At 55.1% G+C, this 17890-nt stretch overlaps 5 protein-coding genes across 5 annotated transcripts; all 5 read left to right on the forward strand.

Moving 5' to 3' along the window:
* Positions 1-46: 46 nt before the first annotated feature.
* IWZ02DRAFT_373631 (NADH dehydrogenase iron-sulfur protein 3 mitochondrial precursor) lies at positions 47-1115 on the forward strand (the record flags this gene model as incomplete). Its single annotated transcript, XM_066764715.1, has 5 exons — positions 47-199; positions 253-386; positions 431-905; positions 954-1010; positions 1062-1115. 5 exons carry the CDS (start codon positions 47-49, stop codon positions 1113-1115), a joined length of 873 nt encoding a protein of 290 aa, XP_066624760.1.
* A 1766-nt stretch (positions 1116-2881) lies between these two features.
* IWZ02DRAFT_489166 (uncharacterized protein) lies at positions 2882-5287 on the forward strand (the record flags this gene model as incomplete). Its single annotated transcript, XM_066769539.1, has 5 exons — positions 2882-3151; positions 3244-3537; positions 3596-3642; positions 3694-3805; positions 3881-5287. The coding sequence occupies 5 exons, from the start codon at positions 2882-2884 to the stop codon at positions 5285-5287; spliced, it is 2130 nt and encodes a 709-aa protein (XP_066624761.1).
* Positions 5288-6832: 1545 nt separating this feature from the next.
* Positions 6833-8916, forward strand: IWZ02DRAFT_374432 (glucoamylase precursor; the record flags this gene model as incomplete). Its single annotated transcript, XM_066764757.1, has 4 exons — positions 6833-7073; positions 7127-7520; positions 7568-7990; positions 8040-8916. The coding sequence occupies 4 exons, from the start codon at positions 6833-6835 to the stop codon at positions 8914-8916; spliced, it is 1935 nt and encodes a 644-aa protein (XP_066624762.1).
* A 1368-nt stretch (positions 8917-10284) lies between these two features.
* On the forward strand, positions 10285-11649 carry IWZ02DRAFT_516351 (oxidoreductase; the record flags this gene model as incomplete). Its single annotated transcript, XM_066770677.1, has 3 exons — positions 10285-10683; positions 10817-11552; positions 11631-11649. Exons 1-3 carry the CDS (start codon positions 10635-10637, stop codon positions 11647-11649), a joined length of 804 nt encoding a protein of 267 aa, XP_066624763.1. The 5' UTR covers positions 10285-10634.
* A 1299-nt stretch (positions 11650-12948) lies between these two features.
* Positions 12949-13935, forward strand: IWZ02DRAFT_214488 (uncharacterized protein). The gene has a single exon (XM_066762730.1). It carries the CDS (start codon positions 13223-13225, stop codon positions 13820-13822), a length of 600 nt encoding a protein of 199 aa, XP_066624764.1. The 5' UTR covers positions 12949-13222; the 3' UTR covers positions 13823-13935.
* The last annotated feature ends 3955 nt before the right edge of the window (positions 13936-17890 follow it).

Consider the following 17890-nt stretch of genomic DNA (forward strand, 5'->3'; position numbering starts at 1 on the left):
CCTTTTGAGCACCGAGCGGCTGCTCCCTGCATCTACTTCATCTGCCATGAGCCTGCGACTCTACAGCAGCCGCCAATTGGGCGCTGCGCTGCGCTCCGCCGGCTCCTGCGTTCGGGCCAACGCTGCTCGGAGCTTCACCACGACCCTCTGGCGCGCGAAGCCGGTTGAGGCCGATTTCGACAATGTCCCAAACATGAGGGTACACCGGGGAATTCCCACGCGCAGTGGCTTGTGAGCTAACCCGTGCTCCAGAGCGCTGAGCGCTCCGATCCAGGCGAACTCCACCGGCCCATCGTCAACCCTGCCGACAAGTACCAGGAGAAGGGCGAGGCACTTCACAAATATGGTCAATATCTCATGTCGTGCCTGCCGAAATACATCCAACAGTGAGCATGCCAGACTGCTGCGTAGCCGTTGTTAACCCGGCCAGGTTTTCCGTGTGGAAGGATGAATTGGTCATTTACATCCCACCCTCCGGCGTCATTCCCGTCTTTTCTTTCCTGAAGTACCACACTGCCGCCGAATATACCCAGATTTGTGACATCACTGCTGTTGATTATCCTACCAAGGACCAGCGTTTCGAAGTCGTGTACAACCTGCTCTCCGTCCGCCACAACGCCCGCATCCGGGTCAAGACCTACGCCGATGAAGCCACGCCCGTTCCCAGTCTTTGCGGCTTATACGACGGTGCCAATTGGTATGAGAGGGAGGTTTATGACTTGTTTGGTGTCTTCTTCGTAGGCCATCCAGACCTGAGAAGAATCATGACGGACTACGGCTTCGACGGACATCCATTGAGGAAGGACTTCCCAATGACCGGATACACTGAGATTCGCTATGATGAGGAGAAGAAGAGAATCGTTGTCGAGCCCCTGGAGATGACGCAGGCATACCGGAACTTTAGGGTAGGTCAACCGCAACTTCATAGGTGCTCAAACTAAAACTATAATCAGGGTGGCAGCGCTGCATGGGAGCAAGTGGGTCCTGGTGATGACAAGCAACCAGAAAGTGTAAGTGCTTGTTCTCTGCCGAATTCAGGAAAGACGCTGACAATCACTTAGTTCAAACTTCCTGATCCCAAGCCGGAGCCTCCAAAGGAAGAGGAGAAGAAGTAACTCAAGCGATGACCTTTGGCCACGACAGTTGCCTTTTCATTGCACACACTTCCGCGTCTTTTTGAAAAAGATGAAGGTCAAAGGATGAAGCTGCTGTCGGCATTCAAAGCAACTCTGGTGATTGTGAAGACATAGAAGATTCTGGGCCGCTTCTCTTTCGACAAGTTCTTCTATCCTGGACTTCAAATAGTTGGAAACGGTCCACCCGAGATTTTAATTCAAGAACAATCTTAGAAATCTCATCTACCATCTGCTTTACTGGAGGACTGCGTCGCACCAGTGCTCTTGAGGCATGTGTTTTCCTCCACGGGGCTGCCTCCCTTTCAGACGCAAGCGCAGCTAGGAGACTCCTGCCCGTAACATAAATTGTAGTCCTATCAACCAAATGGCCGGTGCAACTGTCACTCTCGCCTTTGTCGCAGTCTTGAGAGGGACTTTCCCAGGGTGTATTAAATGCCACGTCTGGCATTGATTCTATCTTCAGCTTGACCGGAAGCCGCCCTGACTCGGTGAGCGTCTCTTGCTGTAAGGCCTTGCAGTGCCAACACCAAGACGTATCTGGCAAAACTTGGCCTAGCATCCACTTGCACACGCAGCTGACCTTTCACCGACGGAAATGTAATGCGGTCAAGTCATAGCACGGCCAACAGGGACGATCAGATCTTGGGATCGTATTCACCAGTGTTGATACCACCCGGTTGGTGTTGATCTGCGCCTATGTTGGTGTTGTGCTGGTCAGCACGTGGCAGAAAATGTCTAGAATCCAGACACCCAGCTTCTCTCGGACAGCTTGTGGGGAATACCAGTTCCCGGTCAGCCGCGAACACGGGCTCCTTACGTCCTCTTTGTACGAACTTTTGCGCACTCCCCGTTGTAGACGGTTGGTAAGAGTAGCGAACGGGGACGCTCTGCATGGCAAAGACACTGGACAGCCCGCGGATCTTTTAGAGTTTTCTGTCGAAGCGCTCTCAGAGCTGCAAGAAACTCGCCCGTGCCACTGTGGAGCCAAAGACTTGTTCGTTGCCAGAGTCCTTGGCACACCAACTGGAAATCGATGCAGGCAATAGAATGAATCCATAGACTTGATCGATATCGACAGGAAGCAATCAGCTACTGAAAGTCACGGTATCAAGAGGCGTCAAGCACTTCAACCAACAAATGATGGAGACCATTCGGAATCGATTGCAGAAAGTGCCACAACCTCTAGCACCAAGCTGGTTCGGTCGTGGCTCGGTGAATCAGCCCTAAAGAGCAGACCCCTTGCTGTCTCTTGCATCGCACCACGACACCTTACCAAATGCCGCCATCAAAGATCTAACCAACTAACAAAACAGCGCAGCCGTTGGATGTTTTAAAAAAGTTTAGAGCCGTCCCAACGAATTGGATCGTGTTTCAAGAGCGCCACAAACCAACAAAATCTCGGACATGCAATGCAGAAGACTTTGTCGACAATCGACAGGTTCTAGGTGGCAAAGGCCAACCATTCTCACCGCTTCTCCACTTTCTAGCCGTGGTTCATCGGCCAACGCACCTGAAACATGAAGAGCCGAATCTCTTCGTGTCTTAATGGAATGCGCTCCCACTACCGGTACTACGGCACGATCCTTTCGGGAGCGAGGAGCCGATAACAAAACCATCGTGGTCTTGTCCGGACAGGCGCGCGCGCGCGATACGCTGTCTGCGAGCGTTCTGCGCAAGTTGGCGGAACGCTCTGACAAATTCAGCGTCCACCACCACGGACGCAGAGCCTGGGGAGTCTGGCCGACATGAGCGTTGAAGACCTGATCAGGCAGCTGGATGAGCAGAGGGAGAAGTTTCTTGCCCTTGAGCAGCGTGTCTACAATGCGCTACAACAACGAGCCGACTCGAAGAACGGCGATCAAACGAGCCCAATTTCTCCCACTTTCAGCGATGGCGGCAAGCAGTCGACCATCGCTTGGGTTGATCCGAGGCGCCAGGGTACTGGACTTCAATCTTTGATGCAATCCTCAGCCATCTCCGTGGACAGCGATGATGAGGATGACGAAACATTCTATGTAGGTACCTGTCTATGAAGCATGGACCAGCCGGCGGTGTCGTGGGTATCCTGCTCTATTCTATGCTCCGCAGCTAAGCCACTCCACACAAGGTTCGCACGCCTTTGCCGAAGAAAGCTCTGACTGAAGATGATCTACGTACCCATCTGAGATCCTATGATTGGGATAGTTCCGGAAAGATCATTTTGGAAGACGTCGTCACTGAAGGTCGACTTTTGCAACCCGTCCTGTTCCAAAAGCCAACCCGCGAAGAGAGAGGTCATATCTCGAGCTACTCGGTCTTTGACGTCGGAGTTGATGGATCGCCTGTAAGACTGGACAATGAAGATGCAGAGTACGACGACGAGGCTCCGCCAAAAGCGTTGGCATTGTGGAGCGCAATCAAGGTGAGTTGCTCACCCTCTTAAACAATACTTGAGGGCGCTTCCACTTACCAGAAGGCAGGACATGAACACGGACGAAGAGGATGTCGGTGCTGTCGGAAGAATAATGTAAGCCTGACCTGCACTCAATTTGGGCGCAGCTAAAGTAAAATGATCAAGTATTGCACAGGAGCCAAGCCCGTTGGCCTTTGCTGCTCTTCATTTTGCCATGAATGAGTGGTTCGATATGGATGAGCTGTTTGGCCGGTTAATTGACTCGGATTCCTCTTCGGTATGGCCTTCTCTTGCACCCTCACCCTCTGGTAGGCGATGCCGAAAATTGTCCACAGAATTGACCGTGCAACAGGCAAGCCCCCACCGGCCATTTTCGGGCGACCCGCGGCACCAGCGCACCTTTACTTTTAGTTTCAAGTACTACACCATCATTGGAGAGGACAGGTCGCCAATGCCCTGGCAGAGTCACGACAAGGGTGCAACGCATGAAGAAAAACACCTATCCCTCGCGCGTTGCAGCTCGGTCGTAGCGCTTTCCCTCGTTGGCGAGCCCATCAAGTCGATTCGAAATACTTCAAGGCGGAAAAGCACCAAGTCAAGAACAGGATTCGTGTACGATCCCTTTTCGCCATGGGTCGTCTTGAACATTCAGGCATATCCGGACTGGATGGGAAGCTCCGATGCCCACGACTCGACCAAACACTACGTCAACGGACCGGAAGCCTTCCTTGCAACGGTTCTCATGGAATTCCGAGACGCCCGCAAACGATACGAGGAAATCTACAGACAAATTACGAAGATGATCACGCCGCCAGCTGACACGATCTTCGACGCAGTCTTAAGGGATGAGCGACTATTTGAGGACGATAAATTCACGTATACCCGAGGATACTTTTGGGCCCACCAGACGTTTGGCGCCATCAATGATAGCATAAAGGCGATGATTGATGCGTACGAGGACACCTTCACAGATGATGTGTGGGATGGAAAACACAAGTCCATATGGCCGCTCGTGGACGAAGCTTTACCGCGCAACGACAACTTCCGAAGACGAACGTACGCGCTCCGGAAACACCTGGAGCGAGAGGTGCGCCACCTGCGGTCCCAGGTCCAAGAAAATAACGAAAGACGCCTCGAGATTCGAGACTTGCGTGACCAGCTCTTCTCCGGCACGTCCGTTCTTGAGTCTCGCAAAAGCGTCGAACTGTCCGGCATCACCATTCTCCAGGGCCACAATGTCAAGCTGTTGACACTTGTGAACATTTTCTTCCTGCCGCTAACGTTCACGACGAGCGTCTTCGGTATGACCAACATGTCGACGAAGCCAGAATATTGGCAGTTTGGAGCTGTGTTGGCCTGTGTGTGCATACCCTTCTTCCTTCTGATCGGCAGCTTGAACACAGACAGGGGCCACGAGTTTTGGAAAGAGAGGTGCAAAGAGGCGTGGAGGGGTATCAAATGGTTCTTTACGTTCCTCGCGGCGCCAACTTCGAAGAGATATAGAACAGTCGTTGGGGAACAAAACTTAGACGATGACAAGGGGGAGGCGCAAGAAAAGTCGAAAGGTAGCAGGATTCTTTCTCCCTGCGGACGAGCCGATTCACCGGACAGTGAGGGCGCGGTGTCACCAAGTTATTCTGAAGAGCTGGAGGAAAGCAAATTGGATGAGCCCGTGAAGCGAAAGAGGTGGCTCCCAAAGCCTGGGTGGGCCAGAGGAAAAAGCCGGGCGGCGAGAGATCGACAGCAGCAAGAAGTCTAACCGGCAAAGAGGCATCGAAGAAGTGATACGTCCACGTCAAGGAGCATTCGGCGGCCATTACCACAGTTGCGCCTAGAGACTGTGTTTCGCTCTCACACTGGCGCCGAAGAAGCTGCCGTTCACCAATGCAGCTAGACCCAGGTTTGACCACCCGCTGCGCCAGTATCTCAACCAGCACCTGGAATCTTGATACTGCGCAGCTTAGTTTCAGCAATCAACATCAACATCAACATCAACGAACTGGACCATGCTAGCTGCCGATTTCCTTGTGCCTCAACGATTCCCCTCTTTTCTCCCTCCAGAGGTTCCCTTCCTACTGACCAAAGATCCGGTCTAATGAAATTTTGCCAGCTCAATCCTCTCCAAGGATCGTCACATCACGCGGAGATGAACACGACCTTGATGATTCGATGTGGAGTGGAGCATTCACGCGCGACTCCAGTCTAGCTGTCTTGAGCTTCTTCCGCAGCACCGTCCGACGACATGAATCGCCATTGACCACGCCCCCTTACCAATCGCTTGACCTCAATCTGATGATGATATGTTCAGCATGTGAATATGCCAGTCGGACTGGATCTTGACGCACAATGGAAACGGCCGAAAAAATTGCTGTGCCAAAAGCTATACGAGGACGATGCGCCGCCGCTAGTCGAACAACGACAAAATCGCTCATGGGCCTTTTAGCCTCGAGGGGATGGAGTAGGTCCATGTTTTTTCAGTAAAGACGCCACAATCTTGCCAACTCAATGGCCACCATCAATCAATCAATCAATACTTGCTTTTACGGAGGCAGCATTGCCCCTTGCACCTCTTATTTCATAACCTGAGGAGGCCCCGACGTGGACTTGGACTCTCGGAGAAGGAGCCAGGCCTAGGCACAAAGCACAGGCAAATCCAATAAATACATACATAGTGCAATACTTTCTCAACTCGAGGTCCAGCTGGGCCTATGTGCCAGCCTACTGCAAGGTACCCCGCACGGCACCGCATGATCTGGCGAGAACACAGGCTGGCGAGGCGCTGCCACCAATCAAACGCCATTAAGGCCCTGTGAAAAAACAGCAGCGAGAGGCTCTTCCTTCCCGCCAACCCATGTGTGTGTTCTGCTGCTGCTGCTCGTCATCAGTCGAGCCCCTGTCTTGATGTATCCCAGTAAATGCTCTTTTGCCCCACCCCCCCACCCCCCCCTTCTTTTTTTCCCCGCCGGACTTGCCGACAGGTTTCCTACCTTCCCTGTGTAGAGCATCGCTCCGGTTCGACCAACCAGATGCAGGATCGGAATGCAAAGACTGCACGACAGCACGACACATGCAGCATCGCGAGTCTTTCGGCCATAACGTCGATGCTGTGGCAGCACACATGGGATCACGCTGCTGCTGCTGCGCTCGTTCACCCAGCCAGCCAGCCAGTCAGCCAGCCAGCCAACCGAGCCGAGCCAGTCATGCCCCAGTTCTGCGCCCATTGTGGAGAAGATATAAGCAGAGTGCTGGCCCGGATGCCATGAGCACCAACAGGTCAGCGGCAATTTGAAACACAACCGAAAACATGATCTCGTCCAGACTTATTGCCCTGGTTGGGCTCGTCGGAAGCATCCTGCCGGACGCGACCCACGGCCTACCTTCCACAACCAATATCAGGCGACAAGACACGCTGGAAGCCTGGATCGCGTCCGAAAGCGCCGTTGCGTACACCAATATCCTCCAAAATATTGGCTCGGACGGCACGGATGTTGCTGGAGCGGCCTCGGGCATTGTTATTGCGAGTCCTTCGAAAAGCAATCCAGACTGTATGTCAACAATCATTGCCTCCTGGTTGTATCAAAACTGACGCCTCATACAGACTTTTACACCTGGACGCGAGACGCGGGGCTCGTGTTCAAGGCCCTCGTCGACCAGTTCATCACGTCCGGCGACAGCGCGCTCTTGACCAAGATTGAGGAGTACATTTCCTCACAGGCCTACCTTCAGACGGTGTCGAATCCGTCTGGGAGTCTTTCCGATGGCGCTGGTCTCGCTGAGCCGAAATTCAATGCAGACGAGACAGCCTTTACAGGCTCCTGGGGTCGTCCGCAGCGCGATGGACCCGCTTTGCGCGCCACAGCCATGATCGCGTTTGGTCGTTGGCTGATTGACCGTGGTTATACTGATGCTGCCACGAACATTGTTTGGCCAGTCGTCAGGAACGATCTTTCCTACGTTGCTCAGTACTGGAACCAGACTGGATTCGACTTGTGGTAAGTAAGCCGCCCCTGAGAATGAAAGACAACTAACGATGCCACAGGGAAGAAGTCAGCGGGTCGTCCTTCTTCACCATCGCCGTGCAGCATCGAGCCCTCGTCGAAGGCAGCAGCTTTGCCTCGCAAGTGGGATCCTCGTGCAGCTACTGTGACTCACAGGCGCCGCAGCTCCTGTGCTTCCTGCAGAGCTTTTGGAACGGAAACTATGTCGTGTCCAACATCAATACGAACAATGGACGCACCGGCAAAGACACGAATTCCATACTGGCGTCCATTCACACCTTTGATCCCACTGCGGACTGCGAGGACACGACGTTCCAGCCATGCTCACCGAGGGCGCTGGCGAACCATAAGGCCGTTACCGATTCGTTCCGCAGTGTCTATTCGATCAACTCGGGCATTGCGGCGGGCAATGCTGTTGCTGTTGGGCGCTACTCTGAGGACGTGTATTATAACGGAAACCCCTGGTGAGATCAGTGGTGCTTCGCCCCTGAAATTGGTCACTAACAGTCCTAGGTACCTCTGCACGCTGGCTGCGGCCGAGCAACTGTACGATGCCATCTACCAGTGGGCGCAGGTTGGGTCCATCACTATCACATCGGTCGACCTGGCTTTCTGGCAGGACATTTACTCCTCTGCAGCCATCGGCACGTACGCGGCCGGCACAAGCACTTTTTCCGACCTGACAAGCGCCGTGGCGGCATACGCAGACGGCTATCTTGCCGTCGTAGAAAGATACACGCCGTCTAGTGGCGCAATGGCCGAGCAGTTTGACAGGAATACCGGCTCGCCACTGTCGGCGTACGATCTAACGTGGAGCTTTGCCGCCTTCCTGACTGCCATTGCGCGCCGCAACTCAATCGTCCCTGCGTCCTGGGGCGAGCAGGGCGCCAACGACGTCCCATCGGCGTGCGGACCCAGCAGCGCCATTGGGACATATAGCACTGCGACCAACACGGTGTGGCCGACGACGATAGTCCCGACAGGCACGGCCACCAACACCGCAACGACAACGCGAACAACGGCCACTGGGACAACGACACGCACAACGACGACGACGGGCTGCGCAACGCCCACGGCCATCGCTGTGACGTTCGACCTCACGGCGACGACGGCCTACGGTCAAAACATTTTCCTGGCAGGCAGCATCGCGGCGCTGGGGTCGTGGGACACGGACGACGCCGTGGCGCTGTCGGCCAGCCGGTACACGAGCAGCAATCCGCTGTGGTACGTGACGGTGAGCCTGCCGGTGGGCACGTCGTTTGAGTACAAGTACGTTCGAGAGGAGACGAGCGGCAGCATCACGTGGGAGACGGGCGACAACAGGAGGTACACGGTGACGGCGTCGGGGTGCAGCGCGGTGGCGACAGTGCGTGATACGTGGAGGGCGTAGGAGGGGGCCAAATCGTATATGAACGTGAGCAGGGCGTGATGATGGTGGCTGTAGGAATGCAAAGGATAGAGAGAGGATGGTGTCGTGGTGAAGGGCCAAGCTGGGCTGGAGTGTGGACGACCAGACCTAAGCCGTCCGGTCCGGTCTGCCCCCCAGGGACCCGGACCGCGCGCTAGGTACGTCATGATGGACGCCGCCCGCCTTGTTTTCCACCGCATCATTGACTCGCCCTGGAACTACTATAACAATATCCCCTCCGCATTCAGCCTTCTCTCGCGCGTGCTATTCTCTCTGCTTACTCTGCAGTACTGCCACTCCTACCTACCTATCTACCTGACTGCGAGTCTACCTCCGTCAACGCTTCAACCTCTTCCACGCTGCTCGACTTCTCGACCGACTCCACCTCTTCGCGCCACCAAGCCAGCATCGTCGCACTACTCAGCTTTAATCTGCTCAGCTCAGCTCTATACCGCACAACCACGACCTACCCACCTCACCTCTCGCCCAAGCTGCTCCCTCCAACCTCAACATCAAAAGAGAGACCATACAAACGCGCAAACAAACATGCCCGGCTCGACCTCGTCTTCCTCGTCCAGCAGCGCCTCCTCGATCGCAAAGCCCATCGCCAAACCAATCAAGACGGGCTGCCTCAGCTGCCCCTGCGGCGACGGCGAGTGCACCTGCTGTTTCCTGCCCTGCACCGTCATGTGAAGGGACGCGCTGCGGAGAAGTGCGTGGAGCGGACTGACAGACGAGATCATATGAGGTCGGGAGGAAGAGAGAATGTGTGTGTGTGTGTGTGTGTGTGTGTGTTTGTGTGTGGAGAGAGAGATGATATACCCCCAGCGACGGACGGACGGACGGACAAATGGACACGGCTGAATGGATTGGATTCTGTGTTGGAATGGATTTGGATGCGTCCTCGGTAACCAGCATGGCATGAGGGGTTGAGAAAGCATCAACCATATGTATGTTGTGCCAGACGACATGGACTACGATGATGAACTTCAGGAGCGTTAGATGGAGCATGGCACGACTTGCTTATTCCATCACCACGAATCCTACCTTTTTCTCAAAGATTCTTAGATTTCTGGTATTCCCTGCTTGTGTCAATGAGTTGAGCACGCCTGAGATGACGATGGGATGGAGCTCAAAAGAGTTTGGGATAGATGGTACCTGAATGCACAGGCAGACAAGATGGAGAAAACGACATATCCCTTTCCTGCCTTCTTCAGAATAACATCTTTCCATGCTTTTGCTACTACCAGAGTTTCCCCAGGTCCGGCCCGCGCGAAAGCTTGTAGTAGCTGACCAGTTGGCTGACTGCTGATCGGCTGCACGGATGGATATCCACGGTCCGAGAACCTCACCCCGGCGGCCAATCCTCCACATCCACCACCAACAAGACCAACAAGACCTACCAACCCGACGTAACAGCCTCCTCTATACATATTTCCGCAGCAGATAGTCTTTTGTTGTTTTCCCGTAAATGGTAGCTATCTTCACGGTGCCCGACGCGGGCGAGTCATTAATCGCCGATCTGCGGGGAGAGACTTGATGGCTGGCTTACAAGAAGGCGCCAGAGTAGCTGTAGTTGCAGTTATACTAGCGGAGACATACGTATTCAACTCTCACGGCAGACCGGCAGGCAATTGAGGGATTGGACAGCATCACGAGGAAAGAGCAAGAGGATCCACAGCATCAAGAATCGGAAAACCATGGCACCAATACTCGAGGGCGTGGCATTCGTGACGAACGCAGGCTCAGGTCAGCACCACAATCAGACAGACAGATAGACAGACAGAAAGACAGATAGACACTTACTCAAAGTGCCATGTCGTCTTTTGGTGTCCATTCTCGCAACGCTCAACCAAGCTAACCAACACTGACCGGCAAGCAGGTCTCGGCCAGACAATCGCCTACTCCCTCGCCGCCCACGGCGTCAAGAACTTCGCCCTCAGCGACGTCGACACAAGCGGGCTCGAAACCACCGCCTCAGTCCTCTCAACCACCCACGCCATCCCCTCGCCCGCCATCCTGACCCTCCCCGTCCCTTCCGCCGACGAAACCTCCATCGAAGCAGCCGTCCAACACGCCTCGACCCACTTCGGCCGCCTCGACTTCTTGATCCACGAATCCGGCTTCGGCGGGCCCCTGGGCGGCAGCCCGGACACGTCGGCCGCCGACTTCTCCGCCTACGTCGGCGCCAGCGTGACGCAGGCCTGGCTCTGGCAGCGCGCGGCGCTGCGCGTCATGCTGGCGCAGGAACCGCGGAGCGCGCGCTACGGCCGCGGCGCCATCGTGCACATGAACTCGGTGCACGGCGTCGTCGCGTCGCCGCCGTTTGTGGCCGCGGGCGCGTACGTCGCCGGCAGGCATGCGCTGCTGGGACTGGTCAAGACGGAGGCCGTGCTGTATGCGGCGCAAGGCGTACGGATCAATGCCGTTTGCTCGGGCTACTATGATAGCCCGCTTATCCATGCCAGTCCGCAGATGGAGGCTGTGGTGGGGAAGATTGTGGACGAGAACGTCCCGGCTGCGAGATTGGCGTTGCCGGAGGAGGTGGCGGATGCGGCCGTGTTTTTGGCGAGCCCGTTGGCTAGCTATGTCGTTGGGCAGGGGATTGTCGTTGATGGGTAAGTTGGATGAAAGCCTTTGGTTTCCTACACAAGCTTTTGGTGTGAGTAGTGAGTGCTGACTTGATGCGCGCGCAGGGGTTATACGGCGAAGTAGGCAGAGCTGGCATGATTGAATTTGCAGGCGTTCCGGAAAACCTTACCGCTATATTGACGACATTCGAACAGCATTCTCGACTTGTTTTGGAGGTGTGTCCCGTCCGGTTCGGTCATTGGCTTCATCCATGCCTCAGTCCGTCAAAGTCTGCAGCCCAGTCAGTGTCCTTCTGCCCATGAACACGACGGATCACCTTGAAAACATCAAAGGGAGGTGAGCAAGACGCACACGCACAGCAACGTCCCCCCAACCAGCGCAACAAGCAAACAAGATTTTTCACCTTCACCCAGACCTCGAAGAAAGCCATAAACCCTCATCACCTCTCAGCAACCCTCAAAGAACGACTAGTCTTTTCTTCCCCCTCACTGCGGCCCGCGGTGTGGAAAGAACTACACACTCCTCCATAGGTACAGCTGTGGCTGCAAATCTCCAATCACACCAGTGAATGAAAGCAAGCCCCTTCTTTGGATCTATCTAGCTACCCACATACAATGTAGTGCCATGACCCATCATTTGTCTCAACACCTACAATGCTTCCATCACTATCACCGATCTTTCAAGACCAAAAGCATACAATGCACACACGTTCTACTTTCCCTCTCAACGAATACGCAAACTATGCACTCGTACAGGAAACCCCCAAACTAAAAAAACACAGGGAAAAAGATAGGCTCCATGTCCATGTCCATGACGGACGTGACCTGACGTGACCTGACCACTTGATACAACGAGCTGAGGTAAAAGCAGATACATGCCGCCGTTGCTTTATACGCGCATGACTCAATTGTGTTTGTGTGTGTGTGTGTGTGTGTGTGTGTGTGTGTGTGTGTGTGTGTCTGGATGTGTGTGCAAGAACAAAAGAGTAACAACAGCAATACATGCACATAATTACAGCGCTACTACAAGGAGAGCAACAATAAGACCAAGACGTCACCTTATGGCCCGGCCCCGGTCGTTCCTTCTCAATTTACCTCCTCCATTTGCATGCTCTCGAGCAATCGCGGTTGCAAGACGACGAGTCTAGGTGATCCCCATCCAAGGAGAGGAAAAGAGGAAAAATTAATCCGTTACTGTAAGTGTTTTTCGTTTGTCGTCTTCTTGTTCCCTTTCTAGTCTCGCTTCAGTCCTCCCATCCGTTGCGTTTCGTTTCTTTCATTTCGAGACCGTAAGAGCCGTCGTTGCCTTCGTCATCTTGTCATCTCATGAGGCCATTTCTCCCCGTCATGAAGCCATCCTCCGCGACTCCTTTCAAAGTCCCCCGGTAAACGAATCGTGCTTGACCTGCTCCAGCGTCTTGGCCGGCGCCGGTGACACGGCAGGCTCGGGGATCGCATTCGTCGAGACGACCGGACCCCGCTTGAAGCCCTGGTTGCGGATAAAGGCCCCGACGTCCTTGTTCTGGCCGATGAGCTCGTCATTGAGCTGCTCGAGCTGACGGACCTGTTCACGAATGCCCGCGATCTATTATGTGCTCGGCACAAGGCCGGATGTTAGCCCCATGGCCGCCACGTAGAAGTCTTCGCAGCACTTGCACGCAAAAGCAGTGGTGTCGGGGGAGGGCGGCGTCAACGTCATGGCCGACGACAAGGACGACATTTTGTTGTGCTTGTGGTGCGACTCTTTTGGCGACGACTTGGGCGAGGGCAGGGAGCTGGGATCAAAACAAGTGCTCGCTGAAGACAAAGGAGAGCTGACCATGTATGCAGACGACCTGCGGGTCTCACTCGAACGCACCTGTCCGGCGGAGTTCTTTTCGGCCCCTCCCAAAATGCCCTCAAACGTCTCGCTGCTGGGGCGAGAGTACTGGGGCGGCGCGCCGCCATTCTGGCGGTATGACGCGAGCTCCGACTCGAGCTCGATGATGTGCTGCTTGTACGTCTCGCACTCTTTGATGAGCTCGGCGACGCGAGGGCTCTCGCGCGAGCCCGCGATTTCGACCTGTAGGCGGTCAATCTCGACGTTGAGGCGACCAATCTCAGCCTCCGCCTTCTTGACCTGGCCAAATTGCTCGTTGACCTCGGCCTTTGCGCTGTCCAGCAGCTCCGAGAGCTTGTCGATGGTGGCCTGCGAGGCGCTCTGGGCTTCGCTCTTGAGGTGTTGCTCGCGAATGGCTTGCGACTCGGCGATCTTGGCCCTTTCTTCTTTCAGGGCCTCGTCGAGAGCCTGCTGGTAGAGCCTATCAGTCTCGTTGTGCTGCTTTTTGATGCGCGCAATTTCAGTCTCGAGAGAGGAGACAACCTCGTTATGCTCATGCTCCAGACGCGCCTTGAGCGCATCCCTCTCCTGCTCGTGAATCTGGCTCAGCGTCTGCTCCGACGAGTTGCGCTCCTTCGCGTGTTCGTTCCAGAGCTTTTCGAGGAGGTGGTTGTGCTCGTCTTGACTGTGATGGTCATTAGCCTCAGATCCAGAGACAAGTCATCGGGAGCTCCACGTACCTCTGCTCCATCTGCTGGCGGAGCTCCTGGAGTTGAGACTCCAAGTGACGAAGCGCGTCTTGCTTCGCGGCCTTTTGGTGCTCCAGATCCTCGTTCCTATCGGTGAGATCCTGGTTGAGCGCCTTGAGCTTGACAATCTCATCCTCGAGCTTGACGCGAGTGCTGTGCAGCTCCGTCTCGAGCTCTTGTCTCATCTTGACAAGACCGGACGCGTGGTGGCCGTCGCGTTCTTCGTGGGTTTGGTCCAGAACACGGAGCGTCTGCATGAGGCCTTCGACTTGGCGACTCTTCTCCTCTAGCTCCCTGGTCGTCTCTTCGAGCTTGCGGTGAGTATCCTGGAACTCGTGCAGCTGAGGCATGGCATCGGCAATGGACTGGCGGCGAGCGTTGAGCTCCTGGTTCATCCGTGACATTTCGGCGTCCTTCTCGGCGAGCTTGTCGGCCAAGCGGTATTCAGCATCCGAAATCTTGTCCTGAAGGCCCTTGACAACCTTGGCGTGGTCCTTCTCGGCCTGCTTGGCCTTGTTGCTTTCAACAGCGAGCTGGCCCTCGAGGAGATCCCTTTCTTGGTGAAGCTTGTCAATTTCCTCGTGAAGCTGGTCAATCTCGTCCTGGAGCTGAGGAATGAGGTCGCCGTCCTCCTCATTCGCCCGACGGGCAGTGTCTAGCTGCTTCTCGAGCACCTCCTTCTCTTCGATCAGAGCAGTCACGCGAGACTCGAGTCTCGAGATACGGTCCTCGAACTCCTGGCGCACTTCCCAGGCGTCAGGGCCCTTTTGAGCCTCATCAAGGTTGGCATGGAGGGTTTCGACGCTCTGCTTGAGTGTCTCAATCTCCTGCTCGCGCTCAAGCGTGAGCTGTGCGCTGCCTTCGAGCTGCTCGTTGTAGACGCGGCAGATTTCTTGAATTTCCTCCTCAAACTGGGCTTGGATGTCCTTGTTTGCCTTTTGGTTGAAGTCGATGGTGGCAGCCGCATTGCTAATTTCCAGCTTCTTGCCCTCAAGCTCCCGAGTGATTCCCTCGATACGATCCACGAGTTCGCCAATCTGAGCAGTCTTGGATTGCAGCTCGGATTCCATGTCGTCGATTTCATCAGCGCGGCTTTGCTCGAGCTCCTTGATGCGGTCCTGCAGGGCTGGGAGCACTTCGTTGTTGGAGATTTCGCTTTCGATTTCAGTCGAAATCCTCTCGCGCAGTTCTTGGTTCTTCTGAAATTCGGCCTTGTGCTTGGCAAGGAGTGCATTGTAGTCGTCCTGGTGCTGTTGAAGAGCAGCGGCGTACTTCTCGGCATTTTCCTCGGCTTGGCTCACGATTGCGGCCTTGTCCTGCTCAATCGTGGCAAGTTGCTGCCTAAGCGTTTCGACCTCGGCGTCGAGACCGCGGTCGGTGTCGGCCGTCTGCTGCTGGAGCGAGACAATCTTGTCTTGCAGGGCGGCAATGGTCGCTTCCATTGATGACTTTTCGAGCTCCATTTCCTGGACGCGCTGCTCAAGTCCAGATGTTTCCTCAACTCCGCGAGCACCATCAGCGGCATCTTGCTGAAGCGTCGTAATCTTCATTTGGAGCGAGGAAATAGTCGAGTCTGTGGCAGACTTGTCCTCTTCCAATTGAGCCAGCTGGACCTTCAGTTTCTCCGCCTCCTCGAGAGCACCACGGGCACTATCCTCCTTTTCTTGCTCGAGCGAAGCAATCTTGTCCTGCAGGGTCTGGATGGCGGTCTGCAGAGAGGCCTTTTCAGTGTCGAATTGGAGGCTGTGCCTCTTGAGGCTCGCAGTCCCGTCTTCGACAGCGGCGGCCTTGTCGGCCGCGTCTCTCTCAAGAGTCTCACATCTTTCTTGTAGCTTAACAACCGCAGCGTTGAGAGCCTCCTTTTCAGCATCCAGTTCCGACTTCTTCTGCTCAAAGGCTTCAATCTGGACCTTGAAGTCTTCCTGGTGCTGAGCAAGCTTCTCGGCCATTTCCTTCTCCATGCTCGCAATCTTGTCTTGGTGGGCGGCGAGGTCGGCGGCCGCAGAAGTCCTTTCTTGCTCCAGCTCATCGACACGCTGCTTGAGGAGGCCTTCGGATTCGGACGAGTGCGTCTTGGACTGCTCCTGAAGAGCAGCGTACCTCTCAGCAAAAGCGGCACGCTCTTCATCAGCGCGACGAGCGTTCTCGGCGGACTCTTCTTCCCACAGCTTGAGCTTCTCGGCAAAGGCGCTATTGTCTGCCTTGACGCGCTCCAAGTCATCCATGGCCTTTTGCTTGATTTCCTCGAGGCTGGTGGACAGCTCGGCAGACTTGGCCTGTGACTCTGCGAAGTCCTTTTGCAGAACCTCAATGTCGGCGGCCTTTTGGGCCAAGTCTTGCTGAGATGACTTGATGGTATCCTCTAAGGCCGAGGCTTCAGCCGTCAACCTAGTTTTGTCCTCCTGAGTCTTGTTCAAGGTTTCAACAACCTCCTGAAGCTTGTCGGCGGCATCCTTTTCGATGGTGGCAAGCTTGGTCTCAAGGGCGATCCTAGAGGACCTCTCGACCTCGAGCGCTTCCTCAAGCGTCTTGGCGTTAGCTTCCGCAGCAGCAACCTTTTCGGCAGCTTCGCTTTGAATCTTGGCAATGAGCTCGTCCACCTCGGATTGAGACTTGGAAGATCCGCTTTGCTCCTTGTGCTTCTGCAGCTCCTCCTCGAGATGACGAATCCTCTCGGCGCTCTCGGTCCGTATCGAGGCAAGGAGAAGATCGACCTCGGATTGAGTCTTGAGCGAGGAGCGCTCTTCTTGACCCTTCAAAAAATTCTCTTCGACCAAGCGAATCTTTTCCGCATTCTCGCCGTGAATACTGGCCAGAAGCTCATCAACCTCCTCCTGAGTCTTGAGGGCACCCTGGTCTTCCTCCAACCGCAGAATATCAGCCTCGAGGGCCTTGACTCTTTCGTTTGCCTCGTGGGTAGCCGTCGCGACCATCTGGTCGACCTCAGACACCGTCTTAAGGCGCCTGCGCTCGTCCTGGAGGCTCTGCAGGTTCTCCTCGAGGATGCGAAGCTTCTCGGCATGCTCCTGGTGAATGTTGGCCAGTAGCTCTTCGACCTCTGCCTCTGACCTGGTGCTGCCACGCTCCTCCTGGTACTTGAGCAAATCCTTCTCAAGAAGACGAAGTCTTTCGGCAGTCTCGGCAGTAGCAGTGGCAACCATTTGATCAACTTCAGAAACAGTCTTGAGGCGTCTTCGCTCGTCCTGGAGGCTGTGGCAAAGCTCTTGGAGTTCGGCGAGCTTTTCCGCATGCTCCGTCTGGACCTGAGCAAGGATATCTTCAATCTCGGCTTCGGTCTTCAGCGTGGCACGTTCATCTTCAGCCCTCTTGAGTTCTTCCTCAAGTAACTGGATTCTCTTCGCGCTTTCTTCCTCGACCTTCTGGACCAACTCATCAATTTCAGCCTGAGACTTGGAGCCACGCTCTTGGTCGTCGGTTGCCTTGATGGTCTGCTCGAGCTCAAGAATCTTTTGCTGGTGCTCCTTCTGAGCCGAAGCAAGCTTCTCCTCAATATCCGTTATGGCAGCGGCGGCCACCTCGCGCTCCTCGCTGAGTTTGGCAGCGTGCTTCTCTGCAAGTTCGTCTGCGAGGCGCTTCTGCTCAGAAAGATCGGCCTGCACTTCAGAAAGCTGCTTCTCGAGGATCTCGATGGTGCCAGCCAACGCCTCACGTTCCTCCAGCAGCTGTTTCTTGTACTTTTCGACCTCTGCTTTGAGAGCAGCAACCTCTTCGTCAGAGCCGCTATGCGAAGTTGAGAGCTGTGCCTCGAGCTCGACGATTTTGGCAGACAGAGCAGT

The sequence above is a fragment of the Phyllosticta citriasiana genome, assembly GCF_038021145.1.
Source record: "Phyllosticta citriasiana strain CBS 120426 chromosome Unknown IWZ02scaffold_4, whole genome shotgun sequence".
Lineage (NCBI taxonomy): Eukaryota > Fungi > Ascomycota > Dothideomycetes > Botryosphaeriales > Phyllostictaceae > Phyllosticta > Phyllosticta citriasiana.

Coding starts and splice junctions, on each gene's coding strand:
- IWZ02DRAFT_214488 (XM_066762730.1), top strand. CDS start 13,223: ATGGCCGACGACAAGGACGACATTTTGTTGTGCTTGTGGTGCGACTCT.